Source organism: Hypomesus nipponensis, chromosome 10 (assembly GCF_054491055.1).
Source record: "Hypomesus nipponensis isolate SF chromosome 10, ASM5449105v1, whole genome shotgun sequence".
NCBI classification, from domain to species: Eukaryota; Metazoa; Chordata; class Actinopteri; order Osmeriformes; family Osmeridae; genus Hypomesus; species Hypomesus nipponensis.
The window spans coordinates 9,954,453-9,979,780 of NC_140370.1; the positions used below are offsets into that span (position 1 = coordinate 9,954,453).

Genomic DNA, 25,328 nt, shown 5'->3' on the forward strand with positions numbered 1-25,328 from the left:
TCGCATTATTTAGCTAGCAGGAGGAGGAATCTCTGTGGGTGGAATGTAGTCGGCATACTGTGTATTTACGCCGAGCGGTGGTACACAGAGTGTAGTGTATTCCTAGAAAAAAACAACCTCGCTCCCCGTCCATTAGTACTGAATTTCTGTGCCCCACTCATCCATAAGTGACATGGTTATATTTTCTCGCTCTATTTACTTTACTAAATGTAATGGTATTAGTATGGTATTAGTTTCATTATTTAGATATTGTACAAAAATACACTGAAACAATATTAAATGGTTGTAATAATATGTTCTGCACAAAAGAGAAGCAAACATTTTATCAAGTTAGGATACATACATTTTTATTTCGAAAGTTTAACGTTTTGTTGTCGATTGAGTGGACTGCAGACGTTGCGTAAATCAGACCCTCCCAATCGATGATCGACTTGTGTTGATGTTGGCCATTGCTGTCCCGTAGCGTAGGTGTCGGCAAACTGAAACGGGACAAACAAGCTATTTGAGAATGTTTTTATCTTCGGCTATTCGTTCTGCTGTATCGCAGACGGTAAGTATATTAAAGGGTGCATATTTTGAGTAAAATATGTAGATGTTTGTTTTTTAAACGCCGTTTTACATGTCATGACACTTCACAAGGGCAAGTTGCAGCGGCCTAGTAGTGATTAGCTAGCAAGCTAACGTCAGTTCAAAGCGAGCGAGTCCATATATACCATTACTATATAATTGGATAGGGCTCAACATACATGTGTGCTGCCTGTGGTGGTGGTGATGTGTATGATCTTGGAAAAGTGCCACACATTAAAGCTGTGTAGTTAGCTAACGCCTACATCACGCACCGGATGACCAAGACTATCGATGTACTGGTACTGTACATGTAAGCCAAATATTGTTCCGCCAAGAGGTTCACGTTGTACGATTGAATGAGTTCGTAAAATGTATGAAACTCACTGTGTCCTATCTCCTCGATCACAGGCAAGACAGGTGCGGAGCCTACACAGGTCCGCAGCCCGTGCTGGAGCTGGAGGCATCTTTGTGGTAAGTGTTCAAATGCTCAGTGTTGCTGATGACATTTGTAATAGTTTTCTAAATGCAGCATACTGTGGCCACTTGTGTGCTCTCCTTCCATCACCAGATAATAGAAAATATGAATTCGTATTTAAGTAATTACCAAGTAGATACATTGGGTGCTGGCCGATTTCAGTGTTGTGAAGAAGACAAACAGCCATAGCCCAGACACAACATAGATGCTTTTGATTACAATCCATGGTGAATTCAATTGTTGCTTTTCCTGCCTTCTGGTGTGCTTCTTTTTCAAAACCATATTGTGTCGACGGAAAATTCACATGCATGTGTGTGGCAGGTAGTGGAACTATGGCATAGTAACAGTCCCCTGGTAAAAGTGGTGCCTCATTAGTGTGATCATTTGGAGCCCCTCATTATCTGGAGGCAGTAGGTTATTGTCAGCATGAGCTACTAACATGTACCTTTCTCTTGCTCACAAGGGGGCAGTATGTTCAGAGGTGACTTTTATGAATAAAGTAATTTACTGTTGCTAGATACACTGATACATTGAAATGCTTGTTTTGGATGGACTTAAGATGATCAAAGGGACCTGTTCTGATACTTTGTCGTTTCTATTTCAGCATAGGGACACCCCAAATAACAACCCAGATACTCCATTTGAATTTACTGAGGAGAATAAGAAGGTGAGTGTTTTTTATTCGAAGCAAGTGTTCAAAGAATTGGTTCACGCAGAGTACATTTAATCTGTTTATTTCTGTTTGCAAAGTAGAAATGTTCAACAATTATGTAATGACCTCTTATTATACTCTATAGCCATGTAATCTAATTTCCTATAGTCAACGCCACAATTGTTTACAAGCAGTTTTGCTTCTTTCTTCCTTAGCGGATTGAAGCAATTATTTCCATGTACCCAGAAGGACACAAGCAAGCTGCCACCATTCCTGTGTTGGATCTGGCCCAAAGACAGAATGGATGGCTCCCGATATCAGCAATGAACAAGGTTCCCAGAATTGACTACTCTGGACTTAAGTTAAAAAGAGATGATGTCTTGAATATTATGTCAACCATGACAGTGTTATGACTCATCAAATTTGTAGCCAACCAGACCCTACTACATTTTAGTCAAGTTTTGTTTGTAATTTTGTATTAAATAACTAGGTTGCAGAGGTTCTTGAAGTCCCTCCGATGAGAGTGTATGAAGTAGCAACGTTCTACACCATGTTCCTTCGGCAACCTGTGGGAAAATATCACATTCAGATCTGTACCACAACACCCTGCATGCTCTGTAACTCTGACAGCATCCTGGAGGCCATTAAAAACAAACTGGGTAAGAAAGCAACCATGCTGTTCACATTGGGTCCCAATAAAATACATGAAATTAGAGGAATAACATTTGAATGTGTATATTAAGGATAAACAAGATGAGGAGCAAACATAAATAAACAGGACTTGCTGGCATTCAAATTTTTACTAAGTCTATACAGTATATGTAGACTTTCAATTCGAGCAAGATAATAAATACATGTAGTCTGTTTGAAAGTGTTTCGTGATTGTGTGTTTTTGCTTCTGCCTGGTTGATGATGCATCATCAAATGACATTAGGCTAAAAATATCTTTAATAATTTCCCACAGGTATCAAGGTTGGAGAAACCACACCAGACAAGATGTTCTCACTAATAGAAGTGGAATGCCTTGGTGCTTGTGTAAATGCCCCCATGGTCCAGATCAATGACAACTATTATGTGAGTTTTTAGATACACTGCATGCACTATGTAAGGAATGAAACAGGCCACAGATGCATAGAAGAATAATGTGTTGCTTCCCTCATGTTTTCAGGAGGACCTTAGTCCCAAGGACATAGAGGATATCATTGATGAACTCAAAGCTGGGACCATCCCAGCACCTGGCCCCAGGTAAGAATATCCTTCGAATTCCTTTGTCACACAGACTACTAAGCAATCTTTTTTATTTATTTATTAGGATCTCAAAAATCATATGCTTCAACATTACTTTTAGTCATTAAATTAAGAGTATATTAAACATAATACATAACTGTCAATTACTGATTGTTAATATTGTAAAACTATTTAATTTCTCTCAGGAATGGGCGTTTCTCCTGTGAGCCAGCAGGTGGACTGACATGCCTGACAGAACCCCCTCCAGGGCCTGGCTTTGGTGTGAGAGCAGACCTGTAAAGACTGGGGCACCCTGATCTTACTGAACTATGACTAAAGTGAAAAGTAGTAATGTGTAAATAAAATATACATGTATCGTTGCATTGTGTCCGTGTTTGACAGATGACACAAGCCTAGTGCAATGGCTACAGTGTTTACTCACAGTTTTGCATTGCAATGTTTAGTACCCAACTAAATACATTCTTAACTGCCAAGCTATTGTAAGTCATATTGAACTTAGGAACTGTATTTGTAGAAAGACTGGTCAGTAGTTTAATCAAACCTTTACATTTACAGCTCAAGAATTTACAGCAATTGCCCAATAATGCATAATTTCTAAAATAGAGAAAAGGACATACTTTAGACCCCTCGGTGATCAGTATAATTATGTTGATTTTCTGCACAACTGCACCCTTGTTACAACTGCCTTTATGATACTGGTGGTACTCGTCTCATGTCTAGCCAGTGCCCCTCCCCCACATCGATTTCCTCGTGATTTTACCCTTGTTCTGCAACATAATATTATGTGTTATTGCGCATGCGCTGCCATTCCTACATAATGCAAATGTCACTGCGCCACAACTAAGGGAGACAAAAAAAAAGCATGATGCAACACCCTGAATTATATTTAACTTAGCATATTTACAAGAGAATGGAGAACGTTTGTCATATAACGCACACACTGTCTTAAAACGTGCAATACCTCTTATTTTCTTCTCCCAACATCTTCGAGAATGTTCCCACTGGCCGCAGAGTAGAACGGAAAAGATTACGTCAAGTGCTGAGCGTCACCTCACCCTTCTGTTTAATGGGTCTGCACGTTTTGAACTACAGCTATTACCAACGAAAGAATGCGGCGAGAAAGGACAGTGTTTTATCTGCGGATATTGGATTCCAGCACGCACTTGGATTATGGTTTCGTTGTCGACCTCACAACTTTCAACCGAATTTTGTTATCACGCATATACAGATTGTTTAGTGTATAACAAAGAAGTAGATTTATTTTATGAATTGCAAATTCCGTCCACCGGATCATCCATCGGTCATCCCTATACAACAAAACGTGCTCACCCAATGCCTAAAGTTCCTTACAATTACTCTTCATAGACTCACAAATTATAAAATGAATATGTCGCTTAAAAATGCGTGTGTCTCCGTGATACAAACTTTCCATCAATTCTGAACATTCAACTAGTAATGGAATCAAAAAAATAAGAGAAACCGCTTGACATACCCATTTATATCCAGCAGACGTAGCTAGACCTTTTTAAGCTCGGTGGGGCTCAAGCGACCATATGACTGATCCCGGCCAATGAAAGCGACGTTTGAGTGTTATGCTGGGCTTTTCTTGGAGACTACGGACGACTGGGGATGTTTTCAAACCAGCAATAAGCTGGAAAGAAACGTCACACAGCCGTAGGCTACGGTTAACGTTTAATATTTAGGAAATATAGATTTATATAGCGTAATACACGTTTATGGTTTAAACCGAATGAATTGGCGGAACCAAACACAGCATTGGAAAGGTGAGCTTTAAGCAAAGTAGATGTCTTTTTATTCCATGGGATCATAGGAAAAACCCCAGTTTGTTAGCCATCTGGCTAGTTGGATAGCTAGCCAGCTAGCTAACTTTGACGTAACTGCGTGCGAAAATTGAATGTTTTGCCAATGTGTGGGTTTTTAGTTGTTTGCCACGTGTGTAATAAATGTTTGTGTGGAAATGTTATTGAATGCTAATCTTTTGTTAGTATTGTGGCAAAGTTTATTTAAAACGAAAGACGTTGTGAATTGTAGTTTATGTGCGCGTTTCAACGAGGGCGAGCTGAGTGACAACTGGCTAGCTAGATTCTACTGGTTGCGGATTGCGCTTGCATTGCTAGGCTAGCTAGTTAGCAAGTAGCGACTGGGGAGGGGGACGGTGATAGGGCGGTCAGAAGGCTTTGTCTACACGGTATTGTCTTGTTCTCTGAGTGCATACTTAAAAAGTGTTGTTTGTTGTAAATTTTCAGTCAAATACCTAGCTATTGCTACGTTTCTAAACACGTCCAACTGACAACCTTTCCCCCTGCACGGGGAGGTGACGTTTGACAGTGAGCTAGGTCGCATGAGCTATAATGTTAGCTCAGAATTTGAGCGCCCAAGTAATGCAGCTATGCTACACTGTTAGCAAAGGTTAGCAGATGCGTGTTGTTCACTCCACTAATACGTGTTGACCAGATAGCTAGTGAAATAGGAGTGATGTACTGTATTGTGGGATATCTACAAAATAAAGTAAGGTCGGATTCAGTTCATGCGAAACTGTATTTTAACAGTGTTCAAGGCATCATCAACCTAAATACGATAGTGTGATTGAACCCTTGCAAAGCTTTAGGCTAGTAGTAACTGTGTCATTGAACCCTTGGTGGGTGTTATGCCCTGTATGGTCAATATTGAATCCATCATATTGAATATTGTTTAAAGTTAAGACGGTAAAATATCTGGTGTCAACGTGAGAGAAAAATATAATTTGCTGTTTCCTGGTCTAGACAACACATCTGAAACTGAATTAAATGTTTAATTGAAGGTAAGGTCTTATAGACCTTGAGTGACAATATTAATCTGTTCTAATAATGAAGATACTTGAAGCAGGCTGGCGTCATAAGATGCATGCAGTACTGTGAGAAGTTTGATTAACCCTAGTTTTACCTTTTTTGTGAACCAATTTTCAATACCAGTGAACATAGACATTGACTCTTTAACTTAACTAATACTATATCAGCAACCACAGGTTGGCTACTGGATGTTTTATACAGATTGGCTACTGACTGTTTTATACCAGAGATGGCCTAATATGGGCGATCTCAAGAGAAACTAGGCTGGTTCATACAGTCTTATCACAACTTAAGTGTAATTTAACTGTGACATCTTCAGTGCTTTATCTGTGTGTTGACAGTGTAAACATTGATCTAGAAGGCTATGGGAATTAATTCTCAGCGGTTTGGTGGGTGACTGGACTGTTTTGATGTGACAGAGCCACAACTGTTGTGCATCTTAGTTTATGAGATCTGATCTGAATAATAGTGCAGCTCCTATTCGACTTTGCCCCTTGTGCTGAAGACATTTCCTGCTATGGACTGTTCTTAGTTGCCTGTTAAAGTGATTGTTGTACAGGCCTATATTAGATTTTTCATTGGAATAAAGTATTAGAGCATGCAAGTACATAGTTGAATATACTCTATTCCCAGTAAAAGCCCTCTCTGTGTTAGAATTGGAATACATTTACTTGGAGAACACAGGGTACAGAGGTAACCAAACTACCGTAATGTGACTAGCCATCCTCTAGCCTCACTGAAATAGGCTAGTGGATGGCTGACAGCTCATACTACTGTAATCATTTAGCTATTGGTTCACTCAGCACTAGGATGTTGGTCATTATCCCCTCATTGAACTGTGTTTATGAAATATGATGATTTATGATAGAAGAATATCCATTGATTTCTGTGAAAAACGTAACATGTCACGCTTTCTGTACTTATTCAACCTTTGAAGGCCTATTATCTTATCCTGTAGTAGTCTACTACACTATATAACTACAAAAACCATCCAAAGTGTATGTCAAATTATGAGATGGAAGTAAATACGAGGGAAGGGGTAGCCTATCCTAAAATGTGTATTTCTGGGAAAATTGTGAAGTTTACTTGCGAGACGCCCCATATGTGCGTAGTGTCCGACCGTGCTGCTATCAACTACCAAATTAACGTGAACACCGCTGATACACTTCTGCAGCTAGCTAGCTAACCTACCATCGGAACACACACAGCTAGCTAACTCCTACGTTCATCAAAACTCAATTGTTTTCTGACATCTTACAATGTCAAAGCTGGAGTAGCCAGAAGATTGTCTGTGGCGACAGCTATGCTCTAATCCTCAACATCCATCTATTCATTTCTATTGGCCATATTTTGCCACAAAATATCTCAAAGCTTTCTGACGAATTAGCCAGTTTGTTTCTTTTTGTAGTGTGTTTATTCAATGGAGAGGCAGTAGGCTAGAAACCTTTTGGCTTTATATTTGAGCTGTAAGTCAACCCATCAGCCTGTAGCCATGTGAAGCGCTCAACCAGGGCAGAACAAGCCACAGGGCAGAAGAAACCTCTTGAAAATTAGCTATTTTATGTAAGGAAAAATACCACCAATGGATCATAATACTTTTTGGAATAACGTTAGGAATCGAAATGCGCATCTTATCGAATCTACGGTTGTTGGAAATTAGTTTCTTAATACCCAACCCAACTGATCTATTGACATGCAGCACTTCATGTTGAGTTCCTCTTTTCTGTGATTTGAAATGGATAAGACCGTGGACTGGGGAAGCCCCTTCAAATACAAAATCAGCTCTTTACTACCCCTCTTAAGGTCAAAGAAATTACAATCTTGGTGGTTAAATCTGTTCAACGGTTCAAATCCCTTTCCATTTTGCATGTTTGAAAGTGGCTTATGAATTGTAAAATCTTTCTTCAGTACTGATAAGAGACTTCTAAAGATCTTGTCTATAGCCAGCTGCCGTGAATCTGTATTCTGAATGTCAGAGCTTGTACAAGCAAAATAGTCATTCATGAAATTAAGTGTATAATCTGCAGTTCGCTTTTGCAGGTGAGTATCTGGATCTATCTCAAAGGCTTAAGTGCAGTGTGTGTGTGTGTTTGTGTGTGTGGAGTGGAGTGGAGTGGAGTGGGTGGTGTCTACTGATTACACAACATGTGCCTGTCTCACCAACAGTAGAATATGTTGTTTTTGTTTGGTAGTAGTGTCTCTTGTCGAGTGTGCTAGTGTCAAATGGCTCCAGGTCATGATGTCGACTATAGAGTTTAGGAGGACCTCGAGTTCATGTGCTTGTTAGTTTGGATCATTTATTTGCACAAAGACTCAGCTGAAAAAGGGGAAGCGTGCGCATGAGTAAAATATGTAGGCTAGTTGTTTTTCTTTTTACATTAGAATATAATTGCTTTTTCTCCCCATAGCCTAGTACCCAGTGCTGCTGTAAATATCATGTACCAGCAGAGAGTGACACAGCAGGCTATGGAGGTTCATCCCTAAATCAAGGTGTCCTGAAGAGGGGGGAGAATTTGGGCAAGTGGAGTAAACAAGTGCTGGTGAAAACTGTGAAATCTACCTATGCGTGTTCGATTGATCTTGAGTGAAGATGTGCAACAATAACTACGAACTAGGCCAGGAGTAATGTAAAGAGGAAATTGAACTAGTGTTTGAAACATTGTTTCTGCAGATGTTTTTAATACCAGTTGCAAAGACAGCTCAAAGCCTGTGATCGGATTGACAGACTCGTGATAGGATCTGGCAGGTGTGGACATACAGTCAAGTCTGCATGTCTCAATGAAAAGTGTATAAACAGTGAACCATAACCTGCTCCACATAAGTGACCCTTTTTCCCATATGGGACCTCTGAACTGTAGAAGAGCTCCTTTTTAACCCTTGTGCTGCCTTAGGGTCACACGACCAAAAGGTTCATAACGAACCATCATTGTGTTTACCCAATTTTACCCAGTACAAAAGCAAATACAAATAATTTTCTTTTAACCTTCGCAATGTGGGGGGTCTGAAACAGACCAACGGTTAAAAGAAAATGCTTCACTTTGTTTTTGTATGCGGTAAAGTTGTCGCAAATGACGGTGGGTCACAATGACTGATGGCTCAGAATGACCTGAGGAGAACACAAGGGTTAATTTTGGGTCCCAAAATGTATAGTCAATCGATAATTATGGCTGGTACAGATCAGATTAAAGCCTTCAGTGTTTGACAATGTATACACAATAGCCTTGACATTCTGCAAGACTACTAAGGCAACAAGACTTGTCAATGCTGTGGGTAAGTGATAAGTTTGACTGTGTAGAAACAGCATTGCCTCGGTGCTTATAACCTTCGCCCTAATCCCCCTCTTCCTTTTTTAACCCATAAGCAGTAGTAAATGGTTCATTGTTCTCATCCGGTGCGGGTATCTGTGATCATTAACCTACATGTTAGAGCTGCAGTGGCAGGCGTCTTAAGGCTCTCACAGAGACTGTTCTGACCAGCTTAATGGGAGTTCTTCTGTGTGTCAAGGTCTGGGCTGAGCCTCATTGAGTGGCCAGTAAAGTTAACCCTGTTTCTTCCTGGGAGACACTGTTCTCACATGGCCTAGTGCTGTGTCCTGGGTTTGCAAGAAGGACACCAGAGTGGTGCATAGTCTTATCATTTCACACTGATTGTTGCGGCATGTGGCCACAAAAACAACTTTGGCAGATTCTTTCAAACTGGCCAGATTTTCTCAATTTCTTCATGCTAGCAAACACATTTATATTGCTGCTGCTTTTGCAGCATCTGTTGAATAATTGACTCATAGCTAAACATGCTACAAACAATGCATCTCATTTGTATTTATGTAGAAACAGGAAGGTATGGAATAATTTGAAAGTCACAGCCATGTGCAGGCCTAAAAAAAACTAAAATGACTTTGTACGTGACTGCATTCCTCTGGTAATAATTGCTGTGGTGATAATTACATTAACCAGTAAAACAAATCACATTCCAGAAGGACTTCATCTGGACGTCAAACTCGGAGGTTAGCCTACCTGCTTTTGCTTCTTAACTGGCTGATTGTTGGAATCAGGTGTGCTAGATTATGGTTGAAGCAAAAACCTCAGACTTCACTATTCATTTATATGAAGCTAGCTATAGCTTAGCTATACTTATGTAGCTGAAAACATTAGGTTTATTGTCTGGCAGAAACTGCTTGGATGCCCAGTAATACCTTTTTAATATGCCCCCTAAAATCATGTTTCTCAAAATGCTTTAAATGAGCAGTGAGTCGGTTCATTCCAGGTTTTGGCTTAGTCTGTGTGATGTCCTAAAGTGTATTGATCATATTTATCACATTATCCTATATTGTAAAGTCCCTGTAAACTATGTGGCGGTAAGCTGGCAAAGATGGAACAGGCCAAACTTAGTGGTATAGGGAATTGACCTACAATCTGTAGTGTTGTTAGATCTGAAACAATTCTAAAGGCCCTCTCCTTACATAATAACACATTGGATGTCTGGGTCTTAGAGAGGCTTAATGCTTGGAGTATTATGAATTAATCCAATGGTTTGGTTGGTTTGTCCACTTGCCTTACTGTCCTATTTAGTTTGTATACAATGTCAGCTGTTGGCCTATTCCCTGCACATTGCATTTTGTAGACTGAGCACACACACAAAAAAACCCTGCATGAAGCTAGTGCTTCAGAAAAGCTAAATATGCAAGTTGGACATCCTCTCAGTGGCAGAGTGGGCAACACATGTGACGTGGCTGAACTCAGCCCAGACTGAGTGATTGGACGAAGCATGTTTAGTCTGTTCCTGGTAAGGGTGGTGAGAGGTGAACAGATGCCTTGGGGCATTCTGTGTCACTTTTTGTTTGTTTGCTCATGTTGAAATAAACTGTCTATTCATGTGGCCCGATCTTGGTTATTCTGTGTGGTGGCAGACAGGGAAGGAGCTCTTGAGTTCATTTTTCGCAGTTTGAAGCGATCAATCTTTTTTTATTTTTTCATTCAGTTAGTCATGGAGCTTCAATATCGATACACTATGTCTCTGCATTTGTTTGTATCTAGCCTTGGTGATGTGTTATAGTAACATAGGGGTCATGCTACACATGACCGCTTGTGATTTTTGTCTCACTTCAATGGTACGTGTAGCCTACATGATGATTACTGACCACATAAAGCATAGGATCCCCCCCGCCCCATTTTCTCCAGCGTAAAAAATAATTGAATGGGACAGTTCTGGGGCAGGAAGCAGATTCAGCATACATGAATGTGGGCGTCTCAACGTGTGTGTGTGTGTGGGCGTGACGTGTGTTGTGTGAGCGCTTTGGTGACGGCTCAGCCATGGCTGCGTATTGTTTCTCTGGTCTTCTCCATAATCAGGCTTTGGCTCCTGGCTTTGTCCTACTGCTCATTAGGGGGTCTGGGAAGGAGGAGTCAAGCGGTGGGGGTGGGTAGCGCTGGAAGAGACCTCCCCCATCATTCAGCCAGACTGCACACAGGACTGCCAGCACGTGACCTGGTGTTTACTGTCGCATGCAGCGTATTCTGATTCCTCAAGTAGCGAATGTTATGGGACTTTGTTGGATTGGGGCTGCTTCCAAAAAAATCTAATAATAATGTCTCGATTATATTAGAAATGGATATTGTATGTGGCTGTACGTTACAAGAATATATTTTTTTGTGAGGATTAATGTGCTTTACAAATGGCAGTAGGAGAGTGCTTCTGTCTACTTGTACAGCAGCCACATGGAGGGCTGACAGACATCACATGTAGTTCCCACATGGTCTGTGAGCAGCAGACTGTATTCTTGGAGGTAGGAGTGGTGGTGGTGTACTCTGTGCTGTATCAGGCTGGCTATTCTTAGTCCTCTGCCCCCCCTGTCCCCTCTGCAGTCAGTGGATCAGGTTACCGTACCGAGTGCACTTCCATCTCCCTCGTCTCTACACATCTTCGTCACCAACCTCCTCGCACAACTGCTGCTCACGCAACGGGACACACAAACACACACACACTCGGTCTCTGGTGCCCTCTGTTCTGAATACCAGACTGTTTCAATGGTGCAGGGAAATGGGTGTTATTGTTTCGGTTAGAGCAGTGAAACACCAGGCTGCATAAAATCTTCTCTTCTTAGCAACGGTTTTCTTTGCTTAGAAATACCTTCAGATGTTTCTTTGAGCCTGCTGGTCTAACTGTTAAATGATTCACCAGACCGTTCATGAAGAGGCCGAGGGAGCTGTCCCTTGTGTTGCCTGTTTCACATCACGTCTCCTTCCCTGCCTCACTCAACCAGAAGACTGGCACAGTTCACCTTCCCCTGCATGCACTCTGCAGCCATACATTCAGTATGTTTAGAATGACATTTCAGGCATGCTGTCGAGGCCAGGCCTGTTTCTATACCCAACATGACACTGGCATTGCTTTCTTTGATGTTCTTTAATGGTGACAGAACTGTATCTACGGTTGCAAATTGGTTGTCAGTTTCCATGGGAATTCTTATTTGTATTTAGAGAATGCAAAATTCTGGGAATTTACATTATGAACAGTCCCCCAAAAATATGTTGAACTTAGCTACAACCTAAATTACATTATGACTAAAATACCAAAAATGGCTTGCTTCAGTAAGTAGCAGTGAAACATTTAGCTAGTCTAGTTAGCTAGCTTCTGAATGAGCTAGCAAAGTTACAAACTAGCCAAGATAAATATTTAGTTAATAGGGCCAATATTATTTTAGTATTTCATTGCTAGTTATTCTAGTTATTCTAGTACTGTTCTTAACCTTAAACGTGTACACATTCACCCCAGTTATACAATTAAAACTTCCTGAATGCTTGTTCTGATTGGGCTGGCTGTGGGCTTAGAGATGCTTAGAACTGTGTCCAGTGCATGTGATGTAAGAATGAACTCATCACGTGATGTAAGAATGAACTGATCATGTGATGGAAGCATGAACAAGGGCAGGCAGTGAATTGCAATAGCCTACTACTGAATCCATAATAGGTAGAGGTGTGTTTTCTCTAAAAACGTGCCACAGACTCAAATTAACTTTTATATGAAAAATAGATAGAGTTCACTGTCCAATGTCCATTATGAGCTTTTCTTATATAGCTTGTTGAGTTCATGTACAATGGGGAAATAAGCAACACACGGAAAACCCTCTGATATCATCATCTACGGTCACCCCAAACAACTCTCTCTCTGTAGGTTGTGGGAGGCCTCAAGACATGATTTGATCTCGCCTTCCGACAGCTCAAGGTTAATGGCAGCGCCGCTCACAGAGGACTATGCAGACCGTAGCCGCCCGCGAGCGTAACGTGCAAGGGATGTGAATGCCAAGCTGGCCACTGCTCAAACACCTCTGTGATTATAGTCCCAGCCTCCTCGCTCATCCCTGGGCCAGAGTGGAGTCATGTCAGCATTTGTTTTCTGTGCTCATCCCATGTCATCCGTGCCACTTTTAATACCCCTGGTACACTGGCTCTACACACACGCAGAAAACCAACACCCTCTCATTCCCTGTGGCCTGGGTTCTGCTCATTCTCCCCATCAGCTGTCTGAATGACAATGCTGCATATTTGCTGACTAATGATTCTGCCCGTGCTGACCGGAGGTGACGGCCATTGAGGAAAAGGCCTGTGTCATGACTGTGCCTACATATATCAACTTAGAAGCATGTTGGTGTTGAGCTGGGTCGGGCCATTGTTGTATTGTTTTCAGTATGTAGACTATTCTTTTAGTTTGTAATGCCATTTCAAACACTATTATACGTAGTTTGTCGTATGGTTTGACTTTGGAGTGCAGATTTTTTGGGGATGCCTTTACTCTGTAAAGCCCTGGATGGGCATAGCCTAGTGAACCTAAAATGATTCTCGGCACAATTTCAGTGTTGGACTGACATGAGGAGAATCAGCTTCATGTGGTCCAGGCACACAGAGGTGGCTGGCTGCAGCAGTGTTCCTCTCTGAGGATGAATTAAAAAGCATTCCGTGCTGCTCTGTGACAGGCTGATAGGGACTAGCCCCACAGTGGCTCTATTCATACGCGAGGCTAGACGACCATAATCTACAAGCATTGACCACATCACAAGGACTTCTGGCCAGGCGGATGAGTGGGCTTGTGTGAAGGTGGGAGGTTTCTTTTGCATATACAGGATCTGTAGAGAGCCCCTAAACCCATGATTCATGTTCTCGTTTCCCCCCGTGAGCTGGCTGTACACAGTAGTTTCAAGAGTCATGGAAATGTCTTTGATTTCCCCTCTAGATGCCAAACTATTCATGTCTTATTGTATCATTGCTCACTCACTTCAGACCACACACTGAGCACTATTAAAGTGGTCCATTGTGCACAAAGAATACTAGTAGGCCTATAATCTGAATGCTATGCATAACCAATAATACAAATATATATGTATATATATTTATTTTATTGGTTAAATAGCATTCAGATTATTATATATATCTATATCTATCATAGGTTTGTTTGCTGCATTTCTTTTCTGGGCAGGCCACAGATTTGAGGCTACTTGGGTACTTAAATGCCAGTAGATTATCTAAAGCGTCATTTCATCCCTTGCTTTCTGTTTTGCTCCCTCTGTTTACAGAGCATCAGAAACGCGCCCGGGCCACTGAACCACTTAGCTAACACAGAGATGCTTATCTGGCCCCGTCCTCTGTGTTGCAGGTGCATGATGAACCCACTGCAGCAGCTCTGCCTCAGCTAGTCACGCGCCGCACCATGGCCAAACCTGGGAACGACCGCGATGGAGCCATGGTGGACAAGCAGGCGGGGAAGAAGGTAGGTCTCCTCTCTCCCACACACCACCACGCCTCACTATCTGCCACGCTGTCACTGGCTCAGCCACAGGGGAAACCTCAGAGCACACAATAGGGTTTTTGTTGACCTTAACCCCGCATAGTAGCTCGAATTACCGAGGGAATATTGACTTCCGAGGGGAATTGTGACATTCCCGGTTGTCTTGCTAAGACTGAAAGACAGTTTGGTGTGTGTTACACTGTACGTGCGAGTACAGTATCTGGTCACCTTTTATGCCCCTATAGTTCCATCCATGATCTTACCTCATGTTGAACCCTACTCATTGTAGTCTGTCAGTATGGAGGTTTACAGAGTTTCGTTAATAGGTCTGCTGTTGAAGACTCCAACATTGCTGAATTTGGTATATCTCAAATGAAAATGATTCTTTGTATTCCAGAGCAAAGATAAGATATCCCCCTTCACCAAGACTCCGAAGCTGGATCGGAGCGAAGTTCTGGGGAAGGAGGGCAAACCCAAGTCTTCCATGAAGCGCAAGCTCTCCTTCACTGCCAGTCCGCCCCGAGCGGAGGAGCGAGACTCCGACACGGGTAAGAGCTGCTCCGGTCTCTGGACACCCTTCTAGCACTGCTGGCTGGCAGCCATGGCTCCCCACTGCCCCCTGGTGGCCAGCAGTAGAACCCAGGATCTCCCCTTGCTGATGTAAAACAGGGTTTTATCTGCAGAGACCAGTTAGTCTGATGACTTGGTGCTTAATAATAATATTTGTAACAGGATGAGAAGATTTGTTTGCAGCCACGACAATGCTGTATTAGCTGTTAATAAAACGATCATGAAACATTGTTGGGTTTCAGCACACACTTATGAATTTGTATTTCAAATATGTGTCGGTTATTGGATTTCTTAAAAAATATACTTTAAGATGAGTTTCTGTGGTGGGCCAGACATCATGCCAGGGTTATTGGACCCTAAACCCTATTTATGACAATCACTTAAGTCATAGTTTGGTTAGGTTATTCACTTTTTCTACTTTATAAAAGTCAGACCGAAAGGTATCTAAGATCTGTTATGTCGTCTTTGAAAGGGAAGCTTTGAGGATTCTTTTTGTACCCTATTTCAGCTTGTACTGATATGTGATCATATTGCAGTGGACCTCAAATGCTTTCATACCCATCCTTCCTGCATCTGAACAATGTTGACTGATGACTTGTAGACCAAATTGCTCTCTGATCTTCCCTCTAATATGTCAGGTTTGAGAACATTGGATGGAGTTATATTCGTTCACCAATTCTTTTTTGATACTGGAACCTTGAACAATACTATAGATGTAATATTGGGACATAGCTCTGCTACCCCTAAATACGACAGTCAACAGTGCCTCCTCAGGGGTGTTCATTTCCTGTCGGACAAGGACAGGCTCCGACTCCACAGCCCACCTTGGATCTGCTGTCTCTTGTGTTCTGATGACTCATACCCAAATCTGTGTGCGTGCCTTGTGTCTGCCAGTTCTTTTGTTTAAGTGTTTGTGTGCTTGTATGTTTGTGTGTGTGCTTGTCTGTCTGTGGGTGTGCGCGTCTGCTCGTGTGTGAGGGGAAAGCGAGAGAGAGAGACAGCGAGCGAGCGCAGGCGTTAATGCAGTGCTTTCCCTGCTCTCCCTTCCCCCCCTCCCTCCCTCCTCTACTCCTCCCCATCCTCTCTGCTTTGCACTGTAGATGACTCAGACCCAGGCCAGTCGAGTGAGACCTGGGGAGAGAGATTAGTGCCTCCCTGCAGGATATACGCAGGTAACTGCTGCAGCCAGCCCAGTCCTCCTCAGTCAAGTCGCCTTTTCTGCTACGCTGTAAAACACACACACACACACACATACAAGCGCGCGCACACACACACACACACGTGTGTCTCAAACTGCCTCCACTCCGCAGTGGCTCACGCATGTTTGAGGTTAGCGTTCTGACTGATGGAGCGCAGATCCGACGAGGATGCACTTGGCTGGCTACTTTTTTCCTTTCCTCCCTCCCTCCCCCCCAATTGACGTCATGCTAAACCTGTACCTTTTTTTTTGTGCGTGAAACTTGGCTTTCAATTTAGTTTGAAAGGAACAAAGAGAACACGGCGTGATCTGTCTGAGGGTCTGGCTGCTTAGGGGAAATATTGATGACTTGATGTCTGAATATTGCATGTTCTGAATCTATTGTAGATAAAGATGGGCCTGACAAGAAGAAGGTGAAAAAGGAGTCTGGAAGTAAGAAGTCGTCAGCTTCCGCCAACTTATTGTTTGGCTACCCTCTGTCAGAGCGCAAGCAGATGGCCCTCCTGATGCAAATGACTGCCAGAGACAACAGCCCAGGTCTAACTCCACTCTTTTCACTTTTTCTCAGCTTTTCAAGATGTTGGATTGCTTTATTAAGAAAGCTTGGAAATGATGGCATACTTCTAATTGAAACAGTCTTTTTTTTTTTTTGCAACAGCCATGTTGGACAGATTTAGTTGAAATTTACCCTGGCAGGTGCTATGAAATTCATGTTAATGACTCCCCAACATTTTGATCCCATCATATTTTCTGATCTTGTCTGGTTTTTCTTCTACCATCGCTCTGCTTTGTTGAATGCTCAAGTGGTCTGTCTGTTTTGACCCCTTATCTCCCAGACTCCACTCCGAGTCACCCCTCCCAGACCCCCCCAGTGCAGAAGAAGGCTCCCAGCAGCACCACGTCCAGACAGAAGGACAAGGTCAACAAGAGGAATGAGCGCGGGGAGACGCCCCTGCACATGGCTGCCATCCGCGGCGACGCCAAGCAGGTCAAGGAACTCATTAGTCTGGGCGCAGATGTCAACGTCAAGGACTTTGCAGGTACAAAGACAACGTTTGGGCCTCCAATGAGTTCATGAGAGAAATTCTACCACTCTTGGACATGCATTACATACTGCTTTGTATTCATGCTTCCATTTTTTTCTACATACAGGCTGGACTCCCCTTCATGAAGCGTGTAACCTTGGTTACTATGATGTGGCAAAGGTTCTTCTTGCGGCAGGCGCGGAGGTCAACACCCAGGGTCTGGATGATGACACGCCCCTCCATGATGCCTCGAGCAGCGGACACAAAAATGTAAGGATCGAACACGAAAGTTCCTGCAGATGCTCAACGTGGAGGATTATAACACCTTTATTTTCCCTGCAGCTACAATCATATTACTTTAAAATGCTTCCATACATAATGCATGCCTGGAGGATTTCCTCAAAGAACCAATCCCAGTATAGCATGCAATCCAGACACTCCAGAAGAGACGGCTCTTTTTAATCTCTTTTTTCCACAAAACATAATTTTGTCCTGCTTTCAAACCCAACTTCCAGTTCCTCCACCCAGAATGTTTACACTGGCAGGGGTTCCATAAACGAACCACTGACTCCATAATCTTTCATCTAGATCTTGAAGCTGCTGCTCCGCCACGGGGGCAACGCGTTCCAGGCCAACAAGCGTGGGGAGCGGCCGGTGGACGTGGCCGACTCCCTGGAGCTGGAGCAGCTGCTGAAGGGAGAGGTCCCCCTGTCCGACTCGGAGGACAGCTCCTCAGGTAAGCAGGAAACAAGAAGGGCTCTGGACCTGCCCTGCTTCATCGCTTCATCTCTTCCACACAAAAAAGGTTTTAGTACTTTTACACCTGTGCCTCCAAAAAAACATTTCCTCATTTGAAACTATTGAGTTGTTGACATTGTTTTCTTACGATTAAACATGTAAAACCTGTCAAATGACAGACGTTTTGTAATTTGTACTTTTTTTTTTCCCCATCACAACAGAGTCTGAGGATCCTCCCTCTGTAAACCCCTCCAGTGTGGACGACGACAACATGGAGGACTCCGACGCCGATAAAGACTCCGATGACAAACAGACCACCGTCAAGGCCTCGTCTTCCATGTCGGGGCTGGACGAGTACGAGTTCAAGGACGAGGAGGAGGAGGAGGACCTGAGCAAGGCCCTCAATGACCGGCACATCCTAAGGAGAGAGCTGCGGCAGAGGGAAAAGGAGGAGAAGGAGAGGAACCATTTCACGGCCAAGCAGAGCAGCAAAGGGGGGGACGCTTCCGGTCAGTCCGGCAAGTCCAAGAAGCAGAGGACGCAACGCGTGCTGTGCTGCAGCTCGGACAGCTCGAGTGATGAGATGGAGAACCCTTCAGAGAGGAGGAGCTCCCCTACCTGCTCCCATAGCTCCGACGCCAGGAGTAAAAAGGACAACCTGAGCCTTCCGGCTGAACAGAGGGACAAGGGCAAAATGAAGAGGAAGAGTAAAAGCCTGAGCAAAAATAAGGAAAATCAAGAGGATGGCAAAGAAAACAGCAAAGCCCTTGTGTTCTCCGTCGCCACGGTGACGGAAAGCACAGACAAAAGCCGGGACGAAGACTCCTTCAAGATGTCCTTCAGCCCTAAGGATGAGTCCTCTGTGCATCTCTTCCATCTGTCATCAGTCAAATCTCCCAAAGTGAACCACAGCCTGACCGATAAACAGTCCACACCTCTCAAACAGGAAAATGCTAAAATGTGTCTCGCCATTGGGGAAGGCCCCTGTCAAGTGGACGCCGTCAAATATAACCACTACACGGAGCAGGACTACTGCACGGAAAGCACCAGCAGTAAAGGATGCAAACACAAGGAGAAGAGCAAGCATCATCAGAAAGACCTGAATGTGGACGGGGAAGATGGAGGCTCCAGTCCATATAAGGAAGTAGGCATGAGCAACAGCGTAGACAGCGGCGACGGTGCCTTACGGAAGACCGACAAAGACGGCAAAGTGGTCAAAAAGCATAAAATCAAATACAAGGAGAAGGACAAGCACAGGAGAGAATATGAGGCCGAAAGGAGTCGCCACAGACAGAAAGAGGGCAGGAAGGACGGCCACAGGAATTTGGAGTTTGACAGGGAGTTTTGGAAAGAGAACTTTTTCAAAAGCGACGAGAACGATGAACCTCTGCCAGTGAAGAAGGAGCCGGACGACGGCGGCGGCTCTCCTCAGAAGACCTCGGACGCCTCTCCCGTTAAGGAAGAGAGGGGGGCGAGAGACAAGCACTCCGGTGGCGGCAAGGACAAGAGGCCGAGGGAGGAAAAAGACAAAGCTCTGAAAAAAGAGCGAAAGGAATCCGCCGGTAAAGAGGAGAGGGGAAAGGACGCGAGGCCGAGCGAGCGGGACGAGCGGCCGGACTGCCACGGCTCCGGGCGGATTCCTGAGGAGTCGCTGCATCACACGAGTATGAAAGAGGAGCCGGAAGACAAACCCATAACTGGGATCCCAGTTGATCAAGACCAGCTGGAGTCCTCTGAAAAAGTCTCACGTGAGAAATATGACAAAAGGCTCCCTGTAAAGGAAAAGGAAGTGGAAAAGTTTGAGAAAAGGCATCCTGACAAGGAGAAGAAGGTCAAAGTCGAGCACTCTGAAAAATCTGAACCACAAAATGTCATGGATCGCCTGAAGGAAAAGGAGAGAATTGCAGGCAGCTTGTCCCACTTACCTGGAGATAAAAATCATAGGGAAAGTGAAAAGCTTAGGTCCATTCCAAAGAAGCATGACGAAAGCAAGAAAATAAAGGACAAGGATAGGAAGAGTGACAGGGAGAGGCAAGAGAGAGAGTACAGTGTGGGGGAACACAGAGAAAAAGACCGGACGGGCTTGGACAAGAGGGGAAAACCTCCAGAGAAGACGATAGATCACAGCAAATCTGACCGTTCCAAAGAAAAAGAGTGTGAGAAAAAAAGGAAAGACAAAATGAAGGAAAGCTCTTCATCCTCAAGCTCCAACTTGAAACTGCTCTTGGAGGAGAAAAAGGGATACGTGTCTGAGAGTGGCAGGTCTGTTTCGACCAAAACCAAGGAGGAGGTTATAAGAACTCCAGAGAAAGAACGGGACAGAAGAGACCGGGACCGGGAGAAAGACTCTGAAAGACACCGAGATCGGGACAAAGAGAGACACAGAGATCGTTCTCAGCCAGGAAAGGTGAGCAAGAGCAAACCCAACGAGGCCGAGGGAGACAGGGCCAAATCCAAATCCTCCCCCGCGACCAGGGACTCCCGGCCTAAAGAAAAGAGGCTCGTCAACGACGATCTGATGCAGACCAGCTTTGAGCGCATGCTCAGCCTCAAGGACCAGGAGATCGAGCAGTGGCACCGGAAGCACCTCGAGAAGATCAAGCAGAAAGAGCGAGAGAGGATGAAGCAACGTCCCTCGACGACGGATCCGGGAAAGGTCAAGAGCAAAGACAAGGCAAAGACGGAGCCGTGCATGAGTAAAGAGCTGCTGCGCTCCAAGAGTTCCGAGAGCTCCGAGGCCCACGGCAGAGAGAAGCCCCTCAAGGACGGCGCCACCTCCAGGACCCTCTCATTAGACGGCAAGAGCCTCTCTGCAGTTAGCGGGAAGGTCATAGCTGGTATGGAGAACAGCCTAAGCCGGTCGCCCAGGCCTGAGAGTGAGCGATCAGGCCTCATGTCCAGATCTGTGTCCATGGTCTCTGTTGCCAGCTCTGAAGACTCCTGTCAGGCTACCACGCTAACACCAAGACCTGTAGAGTATGATTCGGACCTCACCCTCGAAGCCTCCGACTCCCAGCCGCCTTTCCTACAGTCTTCCCTCGTCTTGCAGGCCACCAGATCACCTGTCGTCCAAGACAAAGACAACAGTCTTCCCGACGCCACTCAATGTAACCGAACTCCGCTGCCCAGCAGACACACATCCCCTTACCTTAGGGCTATTCTTGACGAGGATGCCAACTCTGCGTCGGTGGAGGGTAAACCATTTGAAAGTCTGCCAAAGGCCGTTGTACCTGGTCACACAAATGAGGAGCCCGTAAATGCTCACACTTCAGAGATCTCTGCCGACACAGAGGAGAGTCATAGTGGTCACCATTTGACACCCCCTAATATAGTAAGTGCAAAATCGGATGTCGATGCCAACTCTGAGAGTGAAGTCAACACTCCAGGTGTTCTCCCCCCGCAGGCGTCCGCCTTCAGAGACGCGAAGGAGCCGCTCCTCCCTCTGATCTGCCTCTCACAGTCTGACGTTCCACAGCCAGCCGTAGAACACAAAGGGCCTCCACCCACTGACCACTTTCAAATGCAGGAGGTCCAGTGTGTCCCCACAGGCGGCTCTGTGGATGGAGAGTGCAGTCACAGGGACCCGCCCTCTGTGGACGTGCCCCTGGTGTCGGCAGCATCTCTATCTTCTCAGACTCCATCGTCGTCTAACACTAAAACTTCTGCGCAATTGTCTAGGCCGCAGAATGAAGCCACTCTTAATGCCAGTGTTGAGATGTTTCTGCCAGCCGAAGCTGATGTAGAACCTGGTCTTGACCAGAAAGACGATGCTCCTCTCGAGGGTGGAACCAGCAGTGCTGACTGCAGAGAAGTACAAGAGCTCATGGAGAGTGTACCCGCTGGCTGCAGAACCGACAGGATGAGCAGTCCGCTGCCCTCCACCAGCACCCAGATGCAAGGTGCTAGTTCAGAGGAATCCTCTCCCAGCAAGACCGCTGTTGAGCCGACACATGCTCAAGCGGACATGGAAATGGACAGCCACGATTGTAAGACATCAAGAGACTCCGGTGATGTGGCGGGGCCTTGCAGCAATCCCCAGGTCGATAACGGTGAACAAGCCCGTCCTCCATCTTCCTGTTTGTCTAGTTGCGTTAGCCCGGAACACAAGACCGAGGAAATGACCGACTCGGATACGCAGTCTATGGAGAGCAGGAGCAGAAACGCTGAGGTAACGACATCTGAGAAGGACAACTCTTCAGAAGAAAGCATCTTTGTCCCCGAGGGTGGCCCCGAAAGAGCAGAGCCGCCGTGTCCAGAGCCCATGGAAGTGTCCGCCGCAGAAGAGAGGCCAGAGCCCTCAGGTGGAGGAGAGCAGAGTCAGAGTGGCGGACAGCATGCGGCTCACGCTGACCTGAGTGGCAGCAGTGCCTCCGGGAGCTCCTCTCCCCAGTCTGGAGACCGAGACTCGGATTCCTCCGGAGCCAAAGCCAAAGTACGCTCGCTGGATGAAGAGATGGACATGCAGGTGACCCATCCCCGCAAGAGGAAGATGCCCAGAATGTCGCTGTCGTCGTCCTCCTCCTCCTCCCAGGCCTGCCCCACCACACAACAGGGGAAGGACAAGCCACAGCAGTCTCTGGCAGCTATAGTGGACTCTGTGAAGTTGGAGGAGATCCAGCCGTACCAGACAGAGAGGGCCAACCCCTACTACGATTTCCTTCACATTCGCAAGAAGATCGAAGAGAAGCGTAAAGTACTGTGCAGCGTCATCCCCCAGCCCCCGCAGTATTATGATGAATATGTGACTTTCAATGGGTCCTACCTCTTAGATGGAAACCCACTCAGCAAGCTCTGTATTCCTACAGTGAGTAGGAACGGTTTTCTGACTTCTTTGGGGACCAAATGGGAATTAATCAACAAATGAATGAGCTGTAGTTTAAATATGTTTAACTCATCATCTTTGTCTTTGGACAGATAACACCGCCTCCTTCTTTGCCTGACCAATTGAAAGAGATGTTCAAACAACAAGAGGTTGTCCGCATGAAGCTGCGCTTGCAACACAGCATTGAGAGGGTGTGTGTTTATTTATTTTTCCTGTCTATCTTTTAATTTCATATAAGACAACACTTCTCATCACCTTCAAATGTTTTTGTATTACTTTTGCCTTTTTTCCTGTAGGAAAAATTGATTGTTTCTAATGAGCAAGAGGTGTTACGAGTCCATTACCGGGCAGCAAGAACACTAGCCAATCAGACGCTTCCTTTCAGTGCCTGCACAGTCCTTCTGGATGCTGAAGTGTATAATATGCCTCAGGATGTCCAGGCAAGTGGCATGATGTCACATTCTGTAGAATCAGTAAGTTTAGCACTTGACAATAAAGAATTCCAAAAGTCTGTGTGCTGGGTCTGGGAAATGAGTTTCATGTTGTGTTTGGTTCTCAGGGAGACGATGGCAAAACCTCAGTAAGAGATCGGTTCAATGCAAGGCAGTTCATGTCCTGGTTGCAAGATGTTGACGACAAATTTGATAAACTGAAGGTACAGTATTTTCCGCTTTTTAAACTGCCTTTAAAATGTATTTGTCTGGCACAAGATTGTCTTAAATAAACCATTTTCATTCTCCCTAGACTTGTCTTTTGATGAGGCAGCAGCACGAGGCTGCAGCTCTTAACGCAGTGCAGCGTCTGGAGTGGCAACTCAAGCTGCAGGAGCTGGACCCTGCCACCTACAAGTCCACCAGCATCTTTGAGATCTCAGAGTTCCATATCCCGCTTGTGGAGGTCAACGACGACTTTGACCTCACACCAATATGATCCATTGGCTAGAGGATGATCACCTGTCATTCATCACTGACCGGCAAGGGGACGCTCATATGTTCAAGAAAGGAAAAAAAAAAGAAAAACATGAAGCACTTAGTCAGGCCATGGGGTTTTTGCCAGAGAGCACTTACACATGAGCATTGTACACCAGAGCTCTTATAATGGAAACAAACAACACCCCCCCCACACCAAGATGCCCTCCCCAAAAGTGACAGACTGCATATTGTGTATTGCGTGCAGAGCAGAGGCTGTGGTCACCAAGGCCCAGACCCACACTTGGCCCAAGGGCAAGAGGCTGGGGCAGGCAGCGCTGGCAGCTGCTGTCTGGTAGAGTTCCTGGAGAGAAGAGAAGCATGGAAACCACCGCATGCCACGACTCACCAAGCAGGGTTACAAATAGAGAGATTTCAATTCTTCTTTGTTTTTAAGTGAGTGTTCATACAAAATGTACAGACTGTGCCCTTAATTTTTTTTAACTTATTTTATACATACAGATTGTGCATTTGTAAATAGCCATGTAATTATTGTTTTAAACCTGTAAAAAAAAATAAGTGATAGATATTTTGATTGTAAACTTTGTTTTGTCTAATGTTTTGATGGACCAAAGTTGTTGTTTTTTTATATTGTGTCCAAATTGTTGATGTTAGTTGTTGTTCTTGTTGTTGGCTTAATCTTAAGCATGTGTTGGGTTTTTTGTTTTTATTTTACTCAGTTTCTTCTTTCCTCATCTGGCGTTCCACAACACAGCTGGTGTTTTTTGACTTGTGATTTCAATGCTGTGCATGCATTGCAGGTTTGTACTTTTTCCGAAAAGCTGTACTGATGATTATTATTGTGAGGTTTACTGGTGTTCCAGCTTTTGCAACATTGTGTTCTGTCCTTTTGCAACACTTTGTGCAGCCTCACTCCTTGTGTTGTCTGTTGTGTCTTGTGCACATTAAAATGTTTGTTGTGGCTTCTAGGAAAAACATACTTTTACAGTTTCAATGTGAGATCACAACAAACCTATTTTTTCAACATATGGCCTTTTGAATGATAGTTCTAAAAATGTCTATTTTAATATTTACTTGTTACATGACATGTACATATTTGTAATATATAATTGAATAAATTTTATTGGTTGTGAAATTAAACATTGACTTGTCATCTATATCCCGCGAAAGCTTTGTTATACTGTTTATGGTTATTTGCCAGGTGAGGAGCTGTAGGCCTAAATGCTCTGTTGTAGAATAGTGTTGAAACAGTAGGTGGCAACAATTCTCATATAACTTAGTCAATGAGCAGTGTCCAAGGAAATTAATGGTGAATAACCTGCTTGCCTTAAGCTTTACAAAAACACAATCGAATTCCTTTTTTAAATTGCATATTAATAAACGCTACACTGGTCAGCTAAACTGGACTATTTCTGTCCTGGTAAATTCATATTAGGTTTTATACAATTTTAAGGTGAGCATATCCGTGGTGTAAATC

The 25,328-nt window shown here is 44.3% G+C and overlaps 2 protein-coding genes and 1 long non-coding RNA gene across 10 annotated transcripts; 2 read left to right on the plus strand and 1 right to left on the minus strand.

Annotated features, from left to right (window-relative positions):
- The first annotated feature begins 402 nt into the window (after positions 1-402).
- On the plus strand, positions 403-3,301 carry ndufv2 (NADH:ubiquinone oxidoreductase core subunit V2). The gene is made up of 8 exons (XM_084708221.1): positions 403-550; positions 976-1,038; positions 1,647-1,709; positions 1,910-2,026; positions 2,185-2,353; positions 2,659-2,768; positions 2,863-2,939; positions 3,128-3,301. Exons 1-8 carry the CDS (start codon positions 509-511, stop codon positions 3,219-3,221), a joined length of 735 nt encoding a protein of 244 aa, XP_084564347.1. The 5' UTR covers positions 403-508; the 3' UTR covers positions 3,222-3,301.
- Positions 1,761-4,528, minus strand: LOC146271602 (uncharacterized). Of its 2 annotated transcripts, XR_014767182.1 has the most exons (3): positions 4,435-4,528; positions 3,904-4,034; positions 1,761-3,709 (listed from the first exon to the last, which is right to left on the minus strand). It is a non-coding gene; the product is annotated as an uncharacterized LOC146271602 (long non-coding RNA). The 2 variants fall into 2 exon arrangements; XR_014767181.1 differs by lacking the exon at positions 4,435-4,528 and having other exon boundaries at positions 3,904-4,427.
- ankrd12 (ankyrin repeat domain 12) lies at positions 4,449-24,991 on the plus strand. Of its 7 annotated transcripts, none has more exons than XM_084708199.1 (13): positions 4,449-4,726; positions 14,438-14,551; positions 14,967-15,117; positions 16,240-16,311; positions 16,725-16,874; positions 17,174-17,377; positions 17,490-17,632; positions 17,951-18,167; positions 18,322-22,904; positions 23,015-23,113; positions 23,219-23,395; positions 23,482-23,577; positions 23,667-24,991. In XM_084708199.1, the coding sequence occupies exons 2-13, from the start codon at positions 14,492-14,494 to the stop codon at positions 23,850-23,852; spliced, it is 6,138 nt and encodes a 2,045-aa protein (XP_084564325.1). In that variant the 5' UTR covers positions 4,449-4,726; positions 14,438-14,491; the 3' UTR covers positions 23,853-24,991. The 7 variants fall into 7 exon arrangements, with proteins under 7 accessions (XP_084564325.1, XP_084564326.1, XP_084564327.1 ...); XM_084708200.1 differs by having other exon boundaries at positions 4,451-4,726; positions 23,219-23,366; positions 23,486-23,577; XM_084708201.1 differs by having other exon boundaries at positions 4,451-4,726; positions 17,951-18,098.
- The last annotated feature ends 337 nt before the right edge of the window (positions 24,992-25,328 follow it).